This window comes from Scyliorhinus canicula, chromosome 11, assembly GCF_902713615.1.
Source record: "Scyliorhinus canicula chromosome 11, sScyCan1.1, whole genome shotgun sequence".
Taxonomy (NCBI): Eukaryota; Metazoa; Chordata; class Chondrichthyes; order Carcharhiniformes; family Scyliorhinidae; genus Scyliorhinus; species Scyliorhinus canicula.
In genome coordinates, this window is record NC_052156.1 from 49,370,910 (window position 1) to 49,393,592 (window position 22,683).

Sequence of the window (22,683 nt, forward strand, 5' to 3'; positions counted from 1 at the left end):
ATTCCTGTCCCTATGTATTTTACCACGATTTGATCCAGAATTACTCTCTTTTCTTTACTTCGTACAATAATTGATTGACTAAATTTGGTTGCTAAATCTACAAAATGCAAAATAAATATATTATTGGCTTTATCCCAGATCTTAAGGTCCATGGCCACAATGTCGTTCAAATCCCTGGGGTAGACTTACTATCATTCCGATGTTCTTCTGCACTTCCTACAAACTTCACAGCAATCACTAACCTGTTCTATCAGTTTAGTATAGTCTTCATCCCTTACCCCTGCATCCTATAATTTTTTTTCAGCCTCCGAGGAGACGGATGCGCAAATTGCCTATGCAGTTTTAATACAACAAGCTTTTTATCAGCTAAAGTCCCATTTTCAACTGCCGTTAACACATCCTTAACAACTGTACTTGAAATATTATTTGTCAATAATGGAACACAATTGCGTCCCGACTGTGTAAATTTTTAATCTTTCCAAAAACTGTTGCCTTATCCTGTTCCATATCCAGTTTCATGTGTGCTTTCTTCATCGACGGTCTGCTCAGAAGCAAAGGTATCTCACTTGATACAACATCTGTGCTAATGAAATAATTCACCCTGGCAATGTTGCAAGAGATTACCACTCTTTTCAGTAACTTCAGAATATTATCATCCCCAAACCAGAAACTTGTGGAACTTTCAAATTCCTTAACCTTGTTACGATTTTCAGCATTCAAGGAGTCCAGGTAACATCTTAAGCAGTGAATTCCACACACAGCAGATGTGCAACCAGTCCAATACAGCACAATTGAAGGATTCTACAACCAACACCCTCATTACCGGCGTGAAACTGCTTGTTATTAGGACAGTGCCTTCTTTCTGGTCACTATCTTTTTCCTCTTCTGACTCTTCCGTGTCATGCGTCGCTTCTAACTCTATTCATAGAATTTACAGTGCAGAAGGAGGCCATTCGGCCCATCGAGTCTGCACTGGCACTTGGAAAGAGCACCCTACCCAAGGTCAACATCTCCCCCCTATCCCCATAACCCAGTAACCCCACCCAACACTAAGGGCAATTTTGGATACTAAGGGCAATTTATCATGGCCAATCCACCTAACCTGCACATCTTTGGACTGTGGGAGGAAACCGGAGCACCTGAGGAAACCCACGCACACATGTGGAGGATGTGCAGACTCCGCACAGACAGTGACCCAAGCCGGAATCGAACCTGGGACCCTGGAGCTGTGAAGCAATTGTGCTATCTACAATGCTACCATGCTATTATAATGTGTTGGACAGTTAAAAACATAATGGTATTGAGAGTCACATTGAAAACATTGATTTATCATGCCCTGTGCATTTCTGGGGTTCATCTTCCTATTGTAGGTTCTAACTGGGTTTCTGTCTTCATAATTTCCGGGTCCCGATCTCCTTCTGTAGTCTTGGAACCTGCTCGTAGCCGTATGATTTCGCCACCCTGTTAGTAGTGTATCTTCCATATTCTGCTTTATTGCAGACTGACTTATTTGGGTCACCAGAGCCATTGGAATCGGATGTTTCCCCAGAAACGTTTTTTAAAGCTTCTGTCATCTGATCGAATAAGGTATTGCCATGTGAGAGTACCTTTAAGAAATGGGTCTTTAAGAAATGGTGTTTACTGCAGTGATGTCAGAGTGTGGGTGGAGCTGGGCTGTCTATCAGCTTTTAGTTTCAATTTGAGAAAAGCTTGGGTGTGTCTGTGTTTTAGGTTTCGTTTTGGTGTTGGTGCTGAAGCCAGCCAAAGAAGGTGTAATTTTAATCTCTCTGCAATTTAAAGACTATCTCTAAATCATTTAGTGAATTCAGAGTGATAACTGCTTTCAATTGAGAATTTAAATCTGATGTGCTTCTGTTAAAAGGTTTTTGTTGTCTTATGGATGTTAAAAGGAAAGTTTAAGTATTACTTAGAATGTTGTATTCTTTGGGGAGTGTATTTGAATTGATAGATGCTGAGATGTTACTGTATGGTTTAAAACGGTTAATTGAGTTCATAGAATAAACATTGTTTTGCTTTAAAAATTACTTTTAAATTTCTACTGCACCATACCTGTAGAGTGGGTCATGTGCTCCCCATACCACAATCTATTAAAAGTTGTTGGTCAGTGAACTCGATGATACACTTTGGGGTTCTCTAAACCCTGGTCCATTGCAGTATCCGTATCCGCAAACTGAACTCATGTCAAAACCAGGAGCCTATCCATGTTGCTCACTCTAGCACAGTCAAGTAATTTAAAGGCCAGTTGTGTTATTGCAGCCTTTTATATAGTCTGCCAAATTCCATTATATTGTCTTCAATGGAGAAATCCTCTATTTTCCAGAACCTATCAAAATCCGACCATGCTTCATACGCACTTAACAAGTCATCCTTTTTATAAATCATATCCATTTAACGTAATAGAGTCTCCAGACATTCTTCTGAGTCCAACTCTTCCAATTCCAGCTAAGAAAACACTTTGCTTTGGATTTTACTGTCATAAGGTGGAGAAAGAGCCAACGCCATACCTTGTTTTCTCTTTCCCAAGACAGTTACCTTAGTTCACATAACTACTGCACTTCTCCATTGGCCGTACGATCCCCTTTCAGAAAATAAGGGGGGATAGCCATATCCGGCCATCTTTATCCTAGGTTCAGCCATATATCGGGGTTTTTTTCTTCTCACTCACTCCTTGGTTTGGTCTGGAAAAGTTGTATCTTTCAACCTTTCACATTTGCACAGCAACCATCCTCTGCTACTATTTGTTCAATGTTTAGCTGCTGTTGTATAAAGAGTCAAAGGTACTGCTCCTTTCCACAAACATCTTTAATTTACTTCATAGACTCTGCACAAAGCTCTATCATCACATCACCTGACACAAAGGCCACGTGAACCCCCTTTAGATATCAGTGTCAATTATTGGATACTTAACATAAATGAGACAACTAAATGGAATGTCTCTTGACCCATTACTTAACAATGACTCGAAAAAAATAGTGTGGCCAGAGCCATTAAAGTCAGGACCACGGCCTCCACCACCTGCAACACCACTCCCTGTAAACCTCATCAACTGTAAACAATAGTAAAAACACTCACTTGTACAAACTCAGTCACAACCAGTAGAAATCAAGCGGCATCTAACCTGAAAGAAAATGATGCTCCCTTTAGTTAGCTGTGCTGGGAGATCCTTCCAGCTGCTGAACAGGTGTTCAGCCACATAAGGTTAAGAGAGAGTGGAGCGCTGAGATCGAAAACAGGCACCACTGGTGCCAAATCAGTATTATACGCCGACTTGTGTAACTCGTCTGCAGTCTTCCAGCTCTTGCTCCTAACACCCTCATCAAATCAGGCTAAATTTGAAGTGTGTGTGGCAGCCATACTGGACTGAAAATGGCAGTCATAGTGCTGACAATAAGTGCACTACAGGTACCCAGTTTTATGACCTGTATCTATTCATATGGCTCCAAAATAGTATTCTGATCCATTGTTTGTAGTGCTGCTTTAGCTCTTATTCGTGCCTGCTGTTTTTGGTATTTTCCGTGTAGTTTATTCAGTTGATTCACAAATGTTCACTCTGACTGTATTAATGGCTTTGCACTAGAATCTTGGATAAAGCTGTTCCTAACACTACCCCCAATAATTCGAGCTACTCTCTTTATACCAGCTTGCTGCAATATTGTCCTATGAGGAGGATGCTCTGGTGATCCTGCTCACCGCCAACTCCTCTCGCAACACTTTCAGTTCACCAGCCATCAAACTGAAACGTGAATGTTGTGTCACTCCATCACCTACCATAGTCTCACTTTTTAAAAACTATTTTAAGCCACTTTGCACCACAGGACAGGAAAACTAACGAGGCAGAAAAAATATTTTATTGCCCCATTTAAAAACAATCACTAGAAGCATTGGAGATGGGGGATCCATGAATTTTAGTAAGGTAAAGTATTTATTTGGAAAGAGTTATTTCAAAGTCAGGGGGAAACAATATTCAGTATATCAAAAAGATAGAGAGCTAGATGGATCACTCATTCTCAGGAAAAACCCACTTATTTTTGTCTTTCAGATATTTACAAGAAGATTACAGAAAAATAATATTATGAACAGGTTGATGAGATTAAAGGAAACTTTGTAATGCAAAGAAGAGGAATGGAATTCAACTCCAGTACCTTCAAAATAAATAACAAGCTCACACCCGCCATATATGCAGTACAGAAGAATGTCGGTGTGAAATCTTGTGTTGTTTATTTAAGCAGTTCAAATAGATTTTCTTAAATTTATTGCTCGGCTATAATAGAATATTAAAGACTCATATAAACAACTCACCTGTAAACAGACGGATTGCAAAATGGGGCATTGTCATTAATTGGGATAATATTTGTCCTGACAGGAATATCTACACAGTTCAAATTCTCATCACATGCTTCAACAGAGAATGTCTGAATTGGTTGAAATCCATTTTGGTCCCTATTCATTCGGGAGAAAACCACTACATTTCCAGTATCTGAAAGGAAAGCAGAGTTGAATCTGTGGTTTCTTTTGTCAGGCATACCAAATGTGATCAATGAGGCAGCAATGCCACACAGGTTACCACCATCCAAGACAAAGGCAAAATGTAGACCAGTTTTCTGTCCAATCAAACAGAACCAGTTAAAGGGGAATTATCATCATTGATTTTATTTATATTCCAGAAGCTGTGACTTGCTAAATAGAAATTGGCATTCTCCGAAATGCAACACGTCTGCTGTAATCTTTCATTAGCTAGCTGTAGTTGTAGAAAATCTATATGAAAGTGACGCTCGGTAAACATTTCCCCCGGACCTTTATTAAATTGTTAGATTAGATATTACAAATGGTAATTAAAAGAAAAATACAACAATATATGGATGAGTGTTGCCTTGAGGACTAATCTTCCACCTGTAACATGCTCACTATTGCAAAGTGTGCTACTGACCAAGAGCAAAGAACTGCAACAAGTCTCTTCAATTATCCTAACATCAATTTGGGGGTGTGGAAGAAGCTTCCATAAACAGAAGCTTCCTCATCAAATGTTAATGGCACATGAATGCTCTTATGCCTCCCTTGAGTTTTTTATGGCTAAATGCCAAATCTCTACAATGTTAAAAAGAAGGGCATACCGATGATGATCTAGGGTTGCTAAGGAGTTAACAGTATGTCAAAGCCAACATAATAACTCTATAAGCAAGATCATCCCAAGTTCGGAAAATCACTTTTGCAATCGACTCAATTTATGGACTGGTTACTACCACTGCGCCCCAAGTGATCAAGGTAACTTAGAAGTTGGGCTAAACGCAACCCTGTGTGATGCAAGATGGAAAGGGACCAATGTAGCCCTATCCCATCCATGCTCTGGGCGACTCAATAAGGTACTTAAATTATGAAGCAAAAGCAGAAAATGCTGGACAACTCCAGCAGATCTGACAGCATCTGTGGAGAGAAAACAGAGTCGAGTCTGGATGTGAGCTCCATTAACTCCATTCTCTCTCCACAGTTGCTGAGATTGTCCATCATTTTCTCCTTTTGTTTCAGATTCCAGCACTTGCAATAACTTGCTTTTACTTAAATTATAAAATTAATGTGTACTTCAATGCCCGTAATGCAGGAATGATGCAGGAATTTTAATGTGAACCAGGGGAGGGTTAGCCCTCCCGAATCTACAATTCTACCACTGGGCAGCAACAGCCGAGCGAGTAAGGGGATGGATCCAGGAGCCAGAAGCTGAGTGGGTGCGTGCGGAGGAGGCCTCCTGCATGGGAACCTCCCTCCGGGCCCTCGCCACGGCAGCACTCCCATCCCCACCCAAAAAACACTCCAGCAGCCCAGTGGTGACAGCCACCCTCCAATCCTGGAACCAACTGCGGCAGCAACTTGGCCTGACCAAAATGTCGAACAGGGCTCCCATCTGCAACAACCATAGGTTCAAACCAGCACTGACCGACGCCACCTTCAAAAGGTGGAGGCAGGACGGGGGGACACTGACAGTCAGGGACCTATACACGGACGACAGGATCGCAACACTGGACGAACTGACAGAGAAATTTCAGCTAGCTGGGGGGAACGAGCTACGGTACCTGCAGCTCAAAAACTTCCTACGAAAGGAGACAAGGACGTACCCACAACCGCCACGACAGACACTACTGGAAGACCTACTGGACGCAAGTATCCTAGAGAAAGGGAACTGTAGTGACATGTATGACCGACTGGTAGATAGGGACGACACCGTACTGGACGCAACAAGGAGGAAATGGGAGGACGACCTGGGGATGGAGATCGGGTGGGGACTCTGGAGCGAAGCACTGCATAGGGTCAACTCCACCTCCACGTGCGCAAGGCTCAGCCTGACGCAACTAAAAGTGGTACATAGAGCCCACTTAACAAGAACCCGTATGAGTAGGTTCTTCCCGGAGGTGGAAGGCAGATGTGAACGGTGCCAAAGAGGCCCGGCCAACCACTCCCACATGTTCTGGTCCTGCCCCAGACTCGTGGAGTACTGGACAGCCTTCTTCGAGGTAATGTCCAAAGTGGTGGGAGTGAGGGTGGAGCCATGCCCGATAGTGGCGGTCTTCGGGGTTTCAGAACAGCCAGATCTATTCCTGGGGAGGAGGGCGGATGCCCTTGCCTTTGCCTCCCTGATCGCCCGCCGTAGAATCCTGTTTGGCTGGCGGTCAGCAGCACCGCCCAGAGCTGCGGACTGGCTGTCCGACCTCTCGGAATCTCTCCAAATGGAGAAAATCAAATTCGCCATCCGAGGGTCGGACGACGGCTTCCACAGAACGTGGGAGCCATTCATGCAACTGTTCCGGGACCTGTTTGTGGCCAACGTACATGAGGAAGAATAGTCGGGTGGCCAAGAACCAGGGGAAAATGGGCGGGAATCGGGGGAAGGTAGCCGGGGGGAGGGGGGGGGGGGGCTACGGGCTCGGTATGGGGGTTCGATGGCTAGCTAAGGCCCAAAACCAAGCTAAATAAACATGTTGAGGGGGGGGGGGGGCGCAGTTACTACTACGAAGATGCTTACCTGTAAATATGTATGTTAATTTTTGCGTGTTTGTTTTTGTTTGTTTTTTTTTCTCTCTCCTAACAATTTGTAATTTGTTCAATATAAAATACGAAAACTGAATAAAAACATTTATAAAAAAAAAGGAATTTTAATGTAATTTTAATGCAAGATTATCCTACTTTTAATAACCTGCACTGCTAAATTTGTTTGTCTATTTTTACATGTTTGCATGTTTTTTCATTTGATTACTTAGTCCATATATTAATTTTTTAATGTAAGTCACACTGCAACTCAGCCTTTGGGCTGTGAATGTGTGTCTTATAAAACTATCATCATTATAAAGCACCAGAAAGAAGAGTAATTCAGAATTTCTGAGACAATTTCGGAAAGGTTTTCGTTCATTTGAATTTTTGTCACTATTTTCTCTTCTGGGCAATTGTCAACCATGTTGCTAACTTTCGTTTTTAATCCCAGTTGAACCTAGTCTTTTTATTGTCATCAATCGGCTTAACTCGTGGGAATTTCCCCCACCCCATTTGTGTCCTTGACTGAGGAAGTGGCTTACCGAAGGGACTCTGGGCAAGTCAACCTGCACCAGGGAATTCTTTTTTTAAAAGAGGTCAAACAAAAATTTCAAAACAGGGATTGATATATTTTTGTTTGGGAAAGATATAAGTAAGCTAGATGGTGTTAAGATACAGATCATCTATGATCTAATTGAATGGCAGAATAGGTTCCTATGCCTTTTCTTATGTTCACCTACATCTGTATCAGAGGCTACGTACGTGGTAACTCAGGGTGATCATCCTGCAAAGCCTGAATGGCCAAACACACCAAACTATTACCTCCATATGCTTGCTGGCATGTGTCTTTACAGGGCTGTGACCACCAGACCCACAGCTGCAGAGTTCTTCCATCTAGATTCCTGCTGCTAACATAGAGCTGGCACAGCCACTAACAGAACTGTTCAGCTGTGCCCTTAACTCTGCAGATAGGATTGCTCCTCCCTTCTTTCTCCATCCCTGTCGTGTTCATGGCATAATGAAAAACACTATTACACTTGCATTCAAAATGTAATGGGAAACATTATCGTAAATCAAATATTTCAGTTATCAGGCTAGGAAGAAATGTTTGAGGGCGGCAGGGTCGTGCAGTGGTTTGTACTGCTGCCTCACGGCGCCGAGGCCCCGGGTTCGATTCCGGCTCCGAGTCACTGTCCATATGGAGTCTGAACATTCTCCCCTTGTCTGCGCGGGTCTCACACCCACAAACCCAAAAAGATGTGCAGAGTAGGTGAATAGGCCATGCTAAATTGCCCCTTAATTGGAAAAAAACGTTGAGTACTCTAAATTTATTTTAAAAATAGGAAGAACTGTTTTATTAACAGATCGATGCACAAATTAGTGCTCCTTAGCTTTTCATCCAGCATGTTGATGACCACAAAATTTAGTGAATGTATAAAGGCTAACAAAAGGCTGCATGGTCAGTCTAATTTGGCCAAGACTGTGAAAATACTAAAGTGAAATAAATGTTCTGTGATTGCATTTAATAAGATATAATAAGTAATTAGAAGCAAGAGTTAATGAATAGGTTTTTTTCTCTGTTGTGTCTAATTAAGTAATGATTGAGTGTCAGTTTTTACTGATTTCCTTTATTGTGAAAGGCCAAAATCCTTCAGTCAGGCAGAGAAAGTAGGAACATTAATCTAACCTGCAGCTAATTCATTATTAATCTATAAAGCTATCATTTTCAAAGGTTTAACTCAAAAGTCAAATTGCAGTTCATGCAGCTTTCCTCTATACTTGCTGACGTACATTGGCTGTCAGCCTGACAACACTTCAATTTTAAATGTTCTCGAACCTGTGCTTAAATCTCTCAATGGCCTTGCCCCTCCCGAGTTTTGTAACCATGTTCCAGCTGTGCAGCCATCCAAGATCTCTGGGCAATTCTGCTCTCTTGCGCGACTTTGATTTCCTTCACTCCATCATTGGTGACCATGGCCGGGATTCTCCGAAAATGGGGCTATGCGCCCACGCCCGCCGGAAAACGGGCGCGAATCACTCCAGACTTTTTTCAAAAAGTCCGAAGGGGTTCCCCCGACTTCAAAAGGGATAGCAGGGCCCCGGCGTGCGCCGCGCAGCTCCTGCTGCCGATACGGGACCCTGCACTTCTGGCTGCGGGTCCCCGCATGCGCACGGCAGCCATTTTCGCACCGGCTCCCACGCAAGATGGCGGAGCCACACAGCAGGCTGGCGCAGAAGATGATAGGCCCCCCGGATCGCACGCACCCACCATCAGAAAACAGGACACTAACTTATTAGTCACACTGATAATGGGTGGTAATTGAGAGAGACAACAGGGGTCTCGCCGGCCGACTTGGGGAATGGCGCCTCCCTCGGGGAAGGCTTGCTGAATGAAGTGCTGAACAAACACGTAATTAGTGAGCAGCGTGACAGTCTCAGGCTTAAGGCACTTGAGAGCAGAGATCCAGCTCCCATGAGCTGCCAGCCAATCAGAGGTCGGCAGCTGTCCATTGCTGACAGCTCCAGAGGGAATGGTGGCAGCTGTTGGCAAAGCATCTAGGGGGAGGCAAAGGATTGTCATGGGACCAATGCCCACAGATGAGTGTGGGTGGGTGGGCAGGCGGTCAGGCGGGATATGGGTTGAGGGGTGGAAGTCCCAAAAGCGAGGAGGAACGTCGGAAGGAAGAGCAGGGGCTGCTCATCAGAAGAAAGAGCAGCCCCTCCCCTTAATGAAGGGTCTTTTGATCTGGCACTACGTCTGACAATGAGGGAAGCCCCCACACCCACCAACCACCACCCTCCTTCCTCCACCCCACCCCAGGGATGCATTTTGAGCTTCCCACATCTTGACTACCCTGCACCTTCACTTTCTGACCTAATGAAATACCTCCCACCTCCAAAATGTACCTTGGGGGAGGCGGCATTAAATTCTACCTATTATGTGTGACCATCCCCATAATTAATGTTGGTCACATTCAAAGAGAGGAGGAGGTAACGGGATTAAGAAGAAACAACATAATAGGTAAACCTGATGATGTGCCATCAATTGTACGCGAGACGAGTGCTTTACAAAAGTCAGTCTTTAATAGACTAGAACACAGCTCTGCGATCGTCTACAATGGAATGGACGATCGCCGGGCGTTTGTCCATTTATACCTCGTTAATGGAGGCGTGGTTAACTCAGCCTCTCGGCCAATCGGTCGAGAGGCACATGACCGACCAGGGCCAATGGTAAGCCGGTGTTCTGCCCCAATGGCAGACAGGTATACAAATCATATCACCACATTCTCCCCTTGCGGAGATGGAAGCCGGGGGGGGGCGCGGGGGGGGGGGGGGGGGGGGGGGGGGTATGAATGAGAGCCGGGGGGGGGGGGGGGGGGGGGAGAACTGGTGATATGAGTAGCAACCGGGAGGATACATTTTCTCTCCTTTCTCTTATCGAATTTGGGGGCTTCCCACTGGCCCAGACAAAACCATATGTACACAAAGTCCATGGAGCTGTAGAACTTTAGAAAGATTCGATCAGTCTTTTTGTGGTCCTTGACGTCCTGGCAGACCGCAGCAGTGGAGGAGTTGACGTCGGGTCGGCCGATGGTTCCGCTGACGTCCTGGAGTCCGGGAGCGATGGACCTTGAATAGTCTCCGTCACCTGAGCTGGCCGTGGAGACGCCATGGATGTGGAATGGGGAACCTGAGTGGGGTGCTGGGGTGAAAAAAAAAGAGGGGGGTCTGTGTTGGGGGGGGGGGAGAAGGCCGCACGCCGGCGGGTGCCAGGTCCCGGAGGGAGACCGTGTCCTGCCGACCGTCGGGGTACTCCACGTACGCATACTGCGGGTTAGCGTGGAGTAACTGGACCTGCTCCACCAACGGGTCGGACTTGTGCACCCGCACATGCTTCCGGAGCAAGATGGGTCCGGGAGTGACCAGCCACGTCGGGAGAGGGGATCCGGAGGATGACTTCCTGGGGAAAACAAGAAGACATTCATGAGGTGTCTGATTAGTTGCGGTACAGAGGAGTGAGCGGATAGAATGTAGGGCATCGGGGATAACCTCTTGCCATCGGGAAATAGGGAGATCTCTGGACCGGAGGGCCAGTAGTATGGTCTTCCAGATGGTACCATTCTCCTGCTCGACCTGTCCGTTACCCCGGGGGTTATAGCTGGTCATCCTGCTAGAGGCAATGCCCCTGTCGAGCAGGAATTGACGCAGCTCGTCGCTCATAAAGGAGGACCCCCGATCGCTATGTATGTATGTGGGGTAGCCGAACAGGGAGAAGATGGAGAGGAGTGCCTTAATGACGGTCGATGTGGTCATGTCGGGGCAGGGAATGGCGAAGGGAAAGCGGGAGAATTCGTCAATCACCGCCAGGAAGTAAATGTTGCGGTTGTTAGAGGGAAGGGGCCCCTTGAAGTCAATGCTGAGACGTTCGAAGGGGCGGGATGCTTTGATCAGGTGTGCGCGCTCTGGGCGGTAGAAGTGCAGTTTGCACTCAGCGCAGATGTGGCAGTCACGGGTTACTGACCTGACTTCCTCGATGGAGTAGGGCAGGTTGCGGGCCTTAATGAAGTGGTGTAGGCGGGTCACCCCTGGATGGCAGAGGTCCGCGTGGAGGGAGCGGAGGCGGTCTATCTGAGCTCTGGCGCAAGTACCGCGGTATGGGGCATCAGGAGGCTCATTGAGCTTCCCAGGACGATACAAGATATCATAGTTGTACGTGGACAACTCGATCCGCCACCGTAAGATCTTGTCATTCTTGATCTTGCCGCTTTGTGCATTATCAAACATGAAGGCTACTGACCGTTGGTCTGTGAGGAGGGTAAACATCCTGCCGGCCAAATAGTGCCTCCAATGTCGCACTGCTTCGACTATGGCCTGGGCTTCCTTTTCCACAGAGGGGTGGCGGAGTTCGGAAGCCTGGAGAGTTCTCGAGAAGAAGGCCACGGGTCTGCCCGCTTGGTTCAGGGTGGCCGCCAGAGCAACTTCTGATGCATCGCTCTCGACCTGGAAGGGGAGGGACTCGTCGATGGCGCACATCGTGGCCTTTGCGATGTCCGCTTTGATGTGGCTAAAGGCCTGGCAGGCCTCTGTCTACGGCGGGAAGGTCGTGGTTTGAATGAGGGGACGGGCCTTGTCAGCGTAGTTGGGAACCCATTGGGCATAGTATGCGAAGAACCCCAGGCAGCGTTTGAGGGAGTTTGGGGTATTGGGGAGAGGGAGTTCCATCAGGGGGCGCATGCGTTCGGGGTCGGGGCCTATCACTCCTTTACGCACTACGTAGCCAAGGATGGCTAGACAGTCGGTGCTAAACATGCACTTATCCTTATTGTATGTGAGGTTAAGGAGTTTTGCGGTTTGGAGGAATTTCTGGAGGTTGGCGTCATGGTCCTGCTGGTCGTGGCCGCAGATGGTGACATTATCAAGATACGGGAAGGTAGCCTGTAATCCGTACTTGTCGACCATTTGGTCCATCTCCCGTTGGAAGACCAAGACCCCATTTGTGACACCAAACGGAACCCTAAGGAAGTGGTAGAGGCGCCCATCAGCCTCGAACGTGGTGTACTTGCGGTCACTCGTGCGGATGGGGAGCTGGTGATAAGCGGACTTAAGGTCCACAGTGGAGAAGACCTTGTATTTCGCAATCTCGTTTACCATGGTGGAAATACGGGGGAGAGGATACGCGTCCAGTTGCGTAAACCGATTGATGGTCTGGCTGTAGTCGATGACCATCCGGTTTTTCTCCCCAGTCCGGACTACCAGCACTTGGGCTCGCCAGGGACTGTTGCTGGCCTCGATGACCCCTTCCTTCAGCAACCTCTGGACCTCGGACCTGATGAAGGTCCGGTCCTGGGCGCTTTACCGTCTGCTCCGTGTCGCGACGGGTTTGCAATCGGGGGTGAGATTAGCAAACAAGGAGGGGGGGTCCACTTTGAGGGACGCGAGGCTGCAGAAAGTGAGGGGGGGGTATAGGGCCGCCGAATTAAAAGGTCAAGCTCTGCAGGTTGCACTGGAAGTCCAGTCCTAGGAGTGCCAGTGCGCAAAGGTCAGGGAGGACAAGGAATTTATAATTTTTAAAAACCTTCACCTGGACCGTGAGGTCCGCGATGCAGCACCCGGTGATGTGGGCGGAGTGCGAACCTGAGGCTAACCCGATTTTGTGTGTTACCGGATGGACAGCGAGCGCGCAGCGTCTTACCGTGTCAGGGTGAACAAAGCATTCCGTGCTCCCGGAGTCCAGCTGGCAGCCCGTCTCGTGGCCGTTGAGGTGGACCAGCGTTGTCGTTTTGGCGAGCGTGCATGGACGTGACTGGTCGAGCTGAACGGCCGCGAGCCGTGGAGAAAATCCGTCTCCGTCGTCGCCGTCCGAGTCAATGCTGGAGGAACCTTGCGTGCCAGTCCCGGAAGGCGGTGGCCAGGATCCGCATGTGGAGTCGGGATCCCAAGATGGCGGCGCTCAGGACCCGCACGTGGAGTCAGGGCGCCAAGGTGGCGGCGCCCAGGACCCGCACATGGAGTCGGGGCCCCAAGATGGCGGCGCCCAGGACCCGCACGTGGAGTCGGCGCCCCAAGATGGCGGCGCCCAGGAGGCCCTCGTGGTCGCTGGGGGCGGGGCTAGCGGTGCCGTCGAGTCAAGTGGAGCGGCTGCGAGCGGGGGAGGTGAGGCACGCAGGCCAGGCGCAGGAGCCCGGGGGCGGGGGGAGAAGACTCGCGTGGCGGGCAGGTAGGGACCGGGAGGGCCCGGAGAGGCGAGCATGTCGGGTGCCGGGGCCCGGGGGCGGGGGGGGGGGAAATGTGCGCGGCGGGCAGGCAGGGACCGGGAGGGCCCGGAGAGGCGCGCAGGTCGGGCCCCAGGGGCGGGGGGGGAGGCTCGCGAGGTGGGCAGACAGGGACCGGGAGGGCCCAGAGAGGCGCGCTGGTCAGCCAGCGGGGCGCGAGTCGGGAGGAGCTCGGCGCACTGGAGCGGCCCCGGAGGAGAGAGAGAGGCGCACAGGCCGGTCGCAGAGGCCTGGGGGCGGGGGGGAGAGTGTTGCGTTGCGTCCAGAAGCGCCGCAGCCAGCGTTTTGGCCTGGCAGACCGTGGAGTAGTGGCCCTTCTTCCCACAGCTCTTACAGAGGGCGGAGCGGGCTGGGCAGCACGCGCGAGGGTGTTTCGCGAGCCCGCAAAAGTAGCAGCAGGGCCCCGTGGACTTGTCGGGGCGTCCCACGGCACAGGCCTGAGGGAGGTCGGGAGCGGCGGATGGCGGTTGTGAAGCGTGCCAGGAGGCCTGGCTGGGGTCATAGAAGCGGGCGTTTTGATCAGCGACCTCCAGAGAGGAGGAGAGGGTCAGTGTCTCAGTTAAGCTGAGGTCATCTCTCTCCAGCATCCGCTGGCGGATAGCGGGGGACAGCATCCCAGCCACGTAAGCGTCTCTGATCAGTAGTTCCATGTGCTCCGTAGCTGAGATTGCGACGCAGGAGCAATTCCTCCCCAGGGTATGGAGGGCCCGGTAATATTGGTTTAGTGACTCACCGGGGAGCTGCCGTCTGGTGGCCAGCAGATGTCGGGCGAATACGCTGTTGACTGGTTTGATGAATTGTCCTTTTAGCTTTTGTATTGCGTCATCATAATCCGTTTCCTCTTTGATTATTGCGTAGGCGTCGATACCCACGCTGGAGTGGAGGACGTGCAGTTTCTGTGCCCCGGTTGGGGGGGGTGGTTGTAGATGCTAGGAACCCTTCGAGGCATGTCAGCCAGAGTTGGAAAAGTTCTGCAGAGTTCGGAGTTTGCGGGCTGATGCGGAGGCATTCGGGCTTGATCCGGAACTCCATCTTAAAAGTCTTAGTCTATTAAATTGATGTACCATCGATTGTACGCGAGACGAGTGCTTTACAAAAGTCAGGCTTTAATAGACTAGAACATAGCTCTGCGATCGTCTACAATGGAATGGACGATCGCCGGGCGTTTGTCCATTTATACCTCGTTAATGGAGGCGTGGTTAACTCAGCCTCTCGGCCAATCGGTCGAGAGGCACATGACCGACCAGGGCCAATGGTAAGCCGGTGTTCTGCCCCAATGGCAGACAGGTATGCAAATCATATCACCACACCTGATACATGTTCAAGGCGGTGCTGTGCCACCAAAATTAAATTTTAAGTTACAAACGTACATGTTCTTCAAAAGTCATGTCGCACAGTTCATTTTGCATGTCATGCTCAACTTTTGTCTAAGAATTTTAAACAGTATTTACAGGCAATACACCTGCAATTAGCAGAGCAATCATCAAAACATCTACAAATGTATAATTAATGATGAGCTCACCTCTATCAATGGCAAAATAATTATTTGCAGGATCAAGCTGGTAAATGATATCACCCATCTGATCAGCATCAGTAGCTGTGCAAATTGCAATAACCGTTCCAACTGCAAGCTCTTCATTTAGGCTAATAATTGCTGTCATCCCTGAGTTCGAGGTTTCTCCCACATCAGTTTCTTGGCCATTAGTTCTATTTTTGAAACTACACAAAATAAATGTGGTTAGACTGAAACAGAGGAAAACCTTGTTCATTTTTTAAACCCAATACTAAATATATGGGGGGAGTATCCTTTGCTTCTGTTTTCTGGGGCGATGGGGGAGGGGGGTGGAGTGCAGGAATGGCACAGGGGGCAGGGCATCGTGGGAGTCCCAAAATGGTTTTACTCTGGCAGGATTTCACCGATCCATTATCCCCGTTCTACCACCAATGACGTAACGGGAATCCTGACTTTTAATGTACATCAATTTAAATATGATTTTCAGACCTTAATGTCTGATAGCCCTTCCATGTTAAATTGTCCATTAAATTGTTGGCATGCCCTCACGCAACATAGAACATAGAACAGTACAGCACAGAACAGGCCCTTCGGCCCTCGATGTTGTGCCGAGCCATGATCACCCTACTCAAACCCACGTATCCACCCTATACCCGTAACCCCCCCCTTAACATTACTTTTTAGGACACTAAGGGCAATTTATCATGGCCAATCCACCTAACCCGCACATCTTTGGACTGTGGGAGGAAACCGGAGCACCCAGATGAAACCCACGCACACACGGGGAGGATGTGCAGACTCCGCACAGACAGTGACCCAAGCCAGGAATCGAACCTGGGACCCTGGAGCTGTGAAGCATTTATGCTAACCACCATGCTACCATGCTGCCCATGAATCATGATAGGTTCCCCGTAAGGTGCACCTGGTGAGCAGAACCCACCAGAGGTGCACAGTTCAGTACAGCCATCAGGGGAAAAGAGGGTCATACCCAGGCACTGCCCCCTGGAACCTCACAGACTCTGGACCCCTGGCACTGCCTAGTCAGTGCCCCTGGGCAGTACCGGGAGGTGTTCCGTGCGAGGTTTTGGGGAGGGGAGCTGCCAGCCACACAGTCCGGTAAAACAATACACACTATAGTTCATAAAAGAATTACAAATACTTACATGCAAGATAATACTGGACTATTGTCATTGACGTTGGTGATAAACACTTTCACAATTCCAGTAACAAACAGACCATTTGCATCCTCCACCTTCACTGACAACGAATAGCTTCAAATGATAATCATTTGTATTAGTTAAACAGAAACACCGTTAATAATCTATATATAAATGTATATAATGTATATATTCAACATAGCAATGGCCATAGTGTGCATGTAAGTTTCTCACACCAAACATAGGGCAGAAACTCAATTTGGGCCTGGTCATTATGCTGGCAGAACATCAATAAAGAGTTACAAATTTTGTGTTGTGATCTACAGCACCCGAACTGCACCCGATGCCATGTTTCAGGTGCGACCCTACATTAAAGTTCAGTTCTAATAAAGAATTAAACTTGGAAAATGAACACATCAGGCAAGACGTTGGACTTTAGATCAGGACCCCAATGCTGGAGTCAAATGGGGGTCAACTGGCAGTGATTTTCCCAGACGTGATTGCAGGGTGCGCTCACCATCCAATTAAAGATGGTGGGCACCCTCATGTAGCTGAAGGGGCAAAAACAGGAATCCCATTTAATTACACTTTAATGCATATGTTTAAAGTGCCTCCCCTACTCATTGTCCCCCCTCACAGAGTATTGAAACCTCACCAGCATGAGACCACTGCGGCAAGATTCACAACGTGTTCGTGAAGACAGAAAGGAATCCTCTGGAGCCACCAAGGAGCCACCAAGGTAAACAATAATAATCTTTATTATTGTTACATTAACACTGCACTACTGTGAAAATCCCCCTAGGCGGCACACTCTTGCGCCTGTTCGGGTACACTGAGGGAGAATTCAGAATGTCCAAATTACCTAACAGCACATCTTTCAGGACTTGTGGGAGGAAACCGGAGCACCCGGAGGAAATCCACGCAGACACGGGAAGAACGTGCAGACTCCGTACAGACAGTGACCCAAGTCGGGAATCAAACCTGGGACCCCGGAGCTGTGAAGCAACTGTGCTAACTACTGTGCTACCGTGCTACACCAATGTAGCCCGCGGGTGGAGAGGGAATTGCCCAGGCCTATGGTACAGGTTCACACTGCCAGGTTGGCACTGCTAACATGTGCCAGGGAACAGTGGCAGGGGTAGACCCACTGGGGTGCCCGATGAGAGGGGTTCCCCTTATGTATATTAGGGAGGGCTGATGCCTGTGAGGGGGTGTAAGTGCCCATGAGATTGTTTATGGCGGGGTGAGGGGGTGAGGAAGAGTGCCCCTAACACTGTGGTTGCGGGAGGGGGGGGGGGGGGGGGGCAGAGGAAGGAAGAGCGTCCCTGAGAACTGAACACAACCTGCAAAAGGGGGGATAATGGAGCGATGTTGGAATTGTGGTTGTGGGTGGCAATGTTGGCGCTGTGGTGGCTGGGGGGTAGCCCTATTGCCTGTGGGAAGGTGGAGGTACAGCCTGCTGCTTGTACTGTGTGGTGGTGGGAAGGGGAGGTGTGGGGGGAGCACCCTATTGTGAGGGGGGAGGGTCATCTGTGACAATGGGGGGATTGCTGGGGGCATTTTGACAAGGTCCCATATGGGAAATTGATAAAGAAGGTAAAAGCACATGAAATTCTGGGTAACTTGGTAAGTTGGATCCAAAACGGTCTTAACGTTAGGAGACAGAGGGTGATAGTGGAAGGCTGTGTGTGTGACTGGAGGCCGGCGTCCAGTGGCGTACCACAGGGATCAGTGCTAGATCCCTTATTATTAGCAATATATATAAACGGTAGATGATATGTAGAAGGGTTGATCAGTAAATTTGCGGATGACAGGAAGAGTTGCAGGATGGTTAGTAGTGGGGAAGATGGTCTTTGGATGCAGGATGATGTAGACAGGCTCGTTAGATGGACAGATAATTGGCAGATGGAATTTAACCCTGAAAAGTGTGAGGCAATGCACTTTGGAAGGAGTAACACAAGAGAGTACTCAATGAATGCAGGACACTAGGAAGCTCAGAGGAACAGAGGGATCTTGGGGTGCTTGTCCACAGATCCCTGAAGGTGGCAGGACAGGTTAAAGGGTAGTTAAGGCGGCATAAGGACACTCGCCTTTATTAGTCGTGGGATAGATTATAATAGCAGGGAGGTTATGTTGGAGTCGTTCAGGACTTTGGTTAGATCACAGCTGGAGTACTGTGTTCTGTCCTGGTCACCGCACTATAGGAAGGATGTGATTGCACTGGAGAGGATGCAGAGGAGATTCACCAGAATGTTGCCTGGGATGGTGCATTTGAGCAATGAAGAGAGGCTGGATATGCTTGGGTTGTTTTCTCTAGAGCAGAGAAGGCTGAGGGAGGACCAGAATGAGGTGTATAAGATTATGAGGGGTATGATGGATAGGAAGCAGCTGTTCCCCTTAGTTGAAGGGTCAATAATGTGGTGGCATAATTTTAAAGTGAGGGGCAGAAGATTTAATGTGAATTTGAGGAAAAATATTTTCACCCAGATGGTGGTGGGAGTCTGGAATACACTTCCTGGGTGGGTCGTGGAGGCGGGAAACCTCACAAACTTTTAAAAGTACATGGATGAGCCCTTGAAATGTCACAACATTCGAGGCGATGGGCCAAGTTCTGAAAAGTGGGATTAGTGTAGACTGGCATAGTTTTGTCGGTGCAGACTCGATAGGCCAAAAGGCCTCTTCTGTACTGTATGACTCTATGACTGATGGCATAAACCATGCCCGCTCAATTTTTTATCAAAAGTGCCAGAAAATCTGGTCTAAAAACACAGCTGTACAGCTGGAGAGCTACACGCTGGTTTTCAGTCCGAGCCTGACACTGAAAAAATATAGGAAAATTCCACCCTAATTTTCAAAAGTAAAAAATTGACTTTGAAGCACTGTGGGGTGTCCTGACAAGGATATGTTAAGATGTTTATGAATATAAATTTCTTCTTTTTTTCCCTTTAGAAGAACAAATCAAAGTAAATCGTACTAAGTTATGCACAGTTTACCTCTTTGTTGCACTTTCATAATCAAGTGTATTTGCTACAGATATTGAACCAGTAGTGTCTATCTGAAAGTCTGTGGTGCCTGATAGTGAGTACTGTTGGAAAAAAAAATCCATTAAAATTTCTGAAAGAAAGAAATTCAAAAATACATTCATTAAATGTCTTACATAAAACTAAATCTAAATGCATTTTGATGTTTCTAACACATAGACGTATTACTATTTAGCTTCTGTCAAGGTTTCCTTGTGCACAAGGCGCTGAAGGATTGTTACTACAATGATTACCTGTACATGCTTACCCTCAAAAGCTGACATTTTGCAATGTTATCAAGAGAAATAAGAAAAAATACAAATTATGATGTTTCATTATGTACTCAGTCTGGCTTAACTCAAACTAGTAACGAGGAATTTCCATCCTATTTCTCCTCAAATGAGACAAGTGATGCCTATTATTTCTCAATGACAATAATTAAGCTTCACGGCACATTTACTGATGAACAACAGCTATGTTGAACATCAGTTTGTTTAGCATCCATTCTTTACCTACATTCTTTACTTGTAGCAACAGACTATAATGCCTCCCTGAACATTTCACTCTGAACGTACCTAGCTTGTTTACAATCTCCCAATCAGTTTGAAACAAAACCTAATGCAAAACATTCCTTTAACCCAGTATAAATGGGTGGAATTATCCCCCCAGTCCATTAAGTGCAGTGCCAGGCAAGAAAATCGGTGGACTGCAATGGCGGGCTTTTGCCCTGCTTCCCACCTCATTAAATATGCACAAACAGGAAACATGCCGGATTGCTGACGGGCAACGTCTGATTTGGCCATCCAACCATAAGTCTGCCTCTTCCTCACTCTGGCCGCCATATTTAAAGTGCAGCCATGCATAATGTTTTCAATGTCTGCAGCCTAAAACTGCTCCATTGAAGATATGGCCCCGAAAGCCAAGAGGACGGCAGACCCCAAATGATGCCTCAATGGAACACCTTTTGGACATATCCAAGGCCCGCCGTGATGTCCTCTGCTCCACTCTGACTACAGGAATGCCAGCACGTTCACCAATCCAATTAGAAAGTTATTGGCAGAAATGGTCAGTGCCAACACTGCACAGAAGAGGTCAGGCACCCATTGCAGAAAGAGAATTAATGATCGCATCTGTGTCACGAGGGTAAGTCAACCATCTCATCATTCAGAACTCACATACTCACAAGTCCACCACACATTCTCCGGCATCATATTCACTGCCGGCTCAAGTGACATTACCATTCATTCTTGCACATTTTCCCATCTCCATCTGGGCTCATCTGTGGATCACATCCTCATCCCTTCCGTGGCTCCCCTTGCCACCTACTTACCCTATGCACCTTATCATCTGCCCTGGCATGCACCTTGCTCACAATCTCTCAATCGGTCTTTATTCAGGGAAAGATCGCACACAAGTGCAAGGGGAAGGTTGCAGATGACGGGTGGAGTGCCGGAACTCAAGGTCCCAGCAAAGTTTGAAAACCAAGCCATCGCGCTGGCCGGCGAGGACTTGGACTGTGCCTGCGACGAGACTGAGGTTGGCACCAAACACCCACTTGAGGATCCTGCACCAGCTCACCCCTCAGAAAACCTGACTGTGAGTGCTTTGTCCAGTTTCAGAGTCACTTACCATGCGCCATGCACAGAGGAGATGGTGGCGTAATGGTATCATCACTGGACTAGTAACCCAGAGACCCAGGATGATACGCTGGGGTCCCTCCAAGGCAGATGGTGAAATTTGAATTAAACGAAACAATTATGGAATTAAAAGCCTAAAGGTGATGATAAATCCATTTCCAATTGTCTTAAACCCCATCTGGTTCACTAATGTCCTTTAGGGAAGGAATTCTGCCTACATGTGACTCCAGCCCCACACAGATGCAGTTGACTCTTAACTGCTTCCACTGAAATGACCGAGCAAGCCACTCAGTTCAAGGGTAATTAGGGATGGGCAACAAATGCTGGCTAAGCCAGCAACACCTGCATCCCAAGAACGAATTAAAAATTATCTCTACTTTCAACCAGCCAAGCCCTTAGCTCTAGCCCAGACACAGCTCAGGGAAGGATGCTAAGGACAGCGCTCACCCATACCCTCCACTAAGCGCAAAGACACACACCACCACGGCGGGACTGAGTTCTAGAACAGACTCGGGTCATACTCTAGTGAGCACAGCGCACAATCTGGTCCACAGCAGATGGAGGAAGGGTATCCAAGGTCACCGGCCCTCTGAGGCTTGCTGGAGGCCTAGTATCTGCTGAGTCCAAGTCAGATACGAGCCTCCGGACTGGGTTCCAAATCAGTTGCTGGAGCTGCAGCGATAATCACAGGAGCATCAGGAAGGGATGTTACCTGCACCCCTCAGATTATCATTCATAGAATTCATAGTATTTACAGTGCAGAAGGAGGCCATTCGGCCCATCGAGTCTGCACTGGTCCTTGGAATTAGCACCCCACTTAAGCCCACACCTGTAACCCAGTAACCCTACTTAGCCTTTTTGGGCACTAAGGGCAATTTAACATGGCCAATCCACCTAACCTGCACATCTTTGGGCTGTGGGAGGAAACCAGAGCACCCGGAAGAAACCCATGCAGACACCGGGAGAACGTGCATACTCCGCACAGACAGTGACCCACACCGGGAATCGAACCTGGAACCCTGGAGCTTTGAAGCAACTATGCTAACCACTGTGCTACCATGCTGCGGTTACAACAGACAAGGGAGGAGCCAGGTCCACCTTGATTCTGAGTTGATAGCACCAGCATACCAATGCACTGAGGTCAACACCAGTAGAATAATGGCCGCCACGGAGACATTGGTCCAGAACATGGGTCCTGTACTGGTGCAGGATCTACATTCTATCATTGGAGGCATCCATCAATGTCCATGTGAAAGGGAAGTGGGGCATCTTGATCTCACTCCTGCTGCCCCTCCTCCTAAAGGAGTTACACATAGGGAGGTGGACCTGCTGTTGGGCAACCCAGGACCATCCACCCAAGTGACTCAGGAACCGGCAGCCAATTCCTGGAGGGTGCACCTGACCCACAGCCGGACACCCAAAGCAGGCTGGGGCTCTCCAGGTCTCAGTCCTCCAGAGGGTGTCCACTAAAGTCTTCACAGACAACAGGGTGGAACAGCCAACAGTTTGCCTCCACCTCTGCAATGGGTGCTCCCATATGCAGTG

The 22,683-nt window shown here is 48.2% G+C and overlaps 1 protein-coding gene across 1 annotated transcript in view; it reads right to left on the reverse strand.

Annotated features, from left to right (window-relative positions):
- The window catches only part of LOC119973755 (cadherin-related family member 3-like), a 109,683-nt gene that overhangs the window by 59,078 nt on the left and 27,922 nt on the right, over nt 1-22,683 (reverse strand). The window contains exons 5-8 of the mRNA XM_038812180.1: nt 19,475-19,566; nt 16,488-16,595; nt 15,334-15,530; nt 4,321-4,498 (exon numbers count right to left, since the gene is read on the reverse strand). Of these exons, the coding sequence (XP_038668108.1) occupies nt 4,321-4,498; nt 15,334-15,530; nt 16,488-16,595; nt 19,475-19,566 (575 nt within the window). The remainder of the gene's footprint in view (nt 1-4,320; nt 4,499-15,333; nt 15,531-16,487; nt 16,596-19,474; nt 19,567-22,683) is intronic.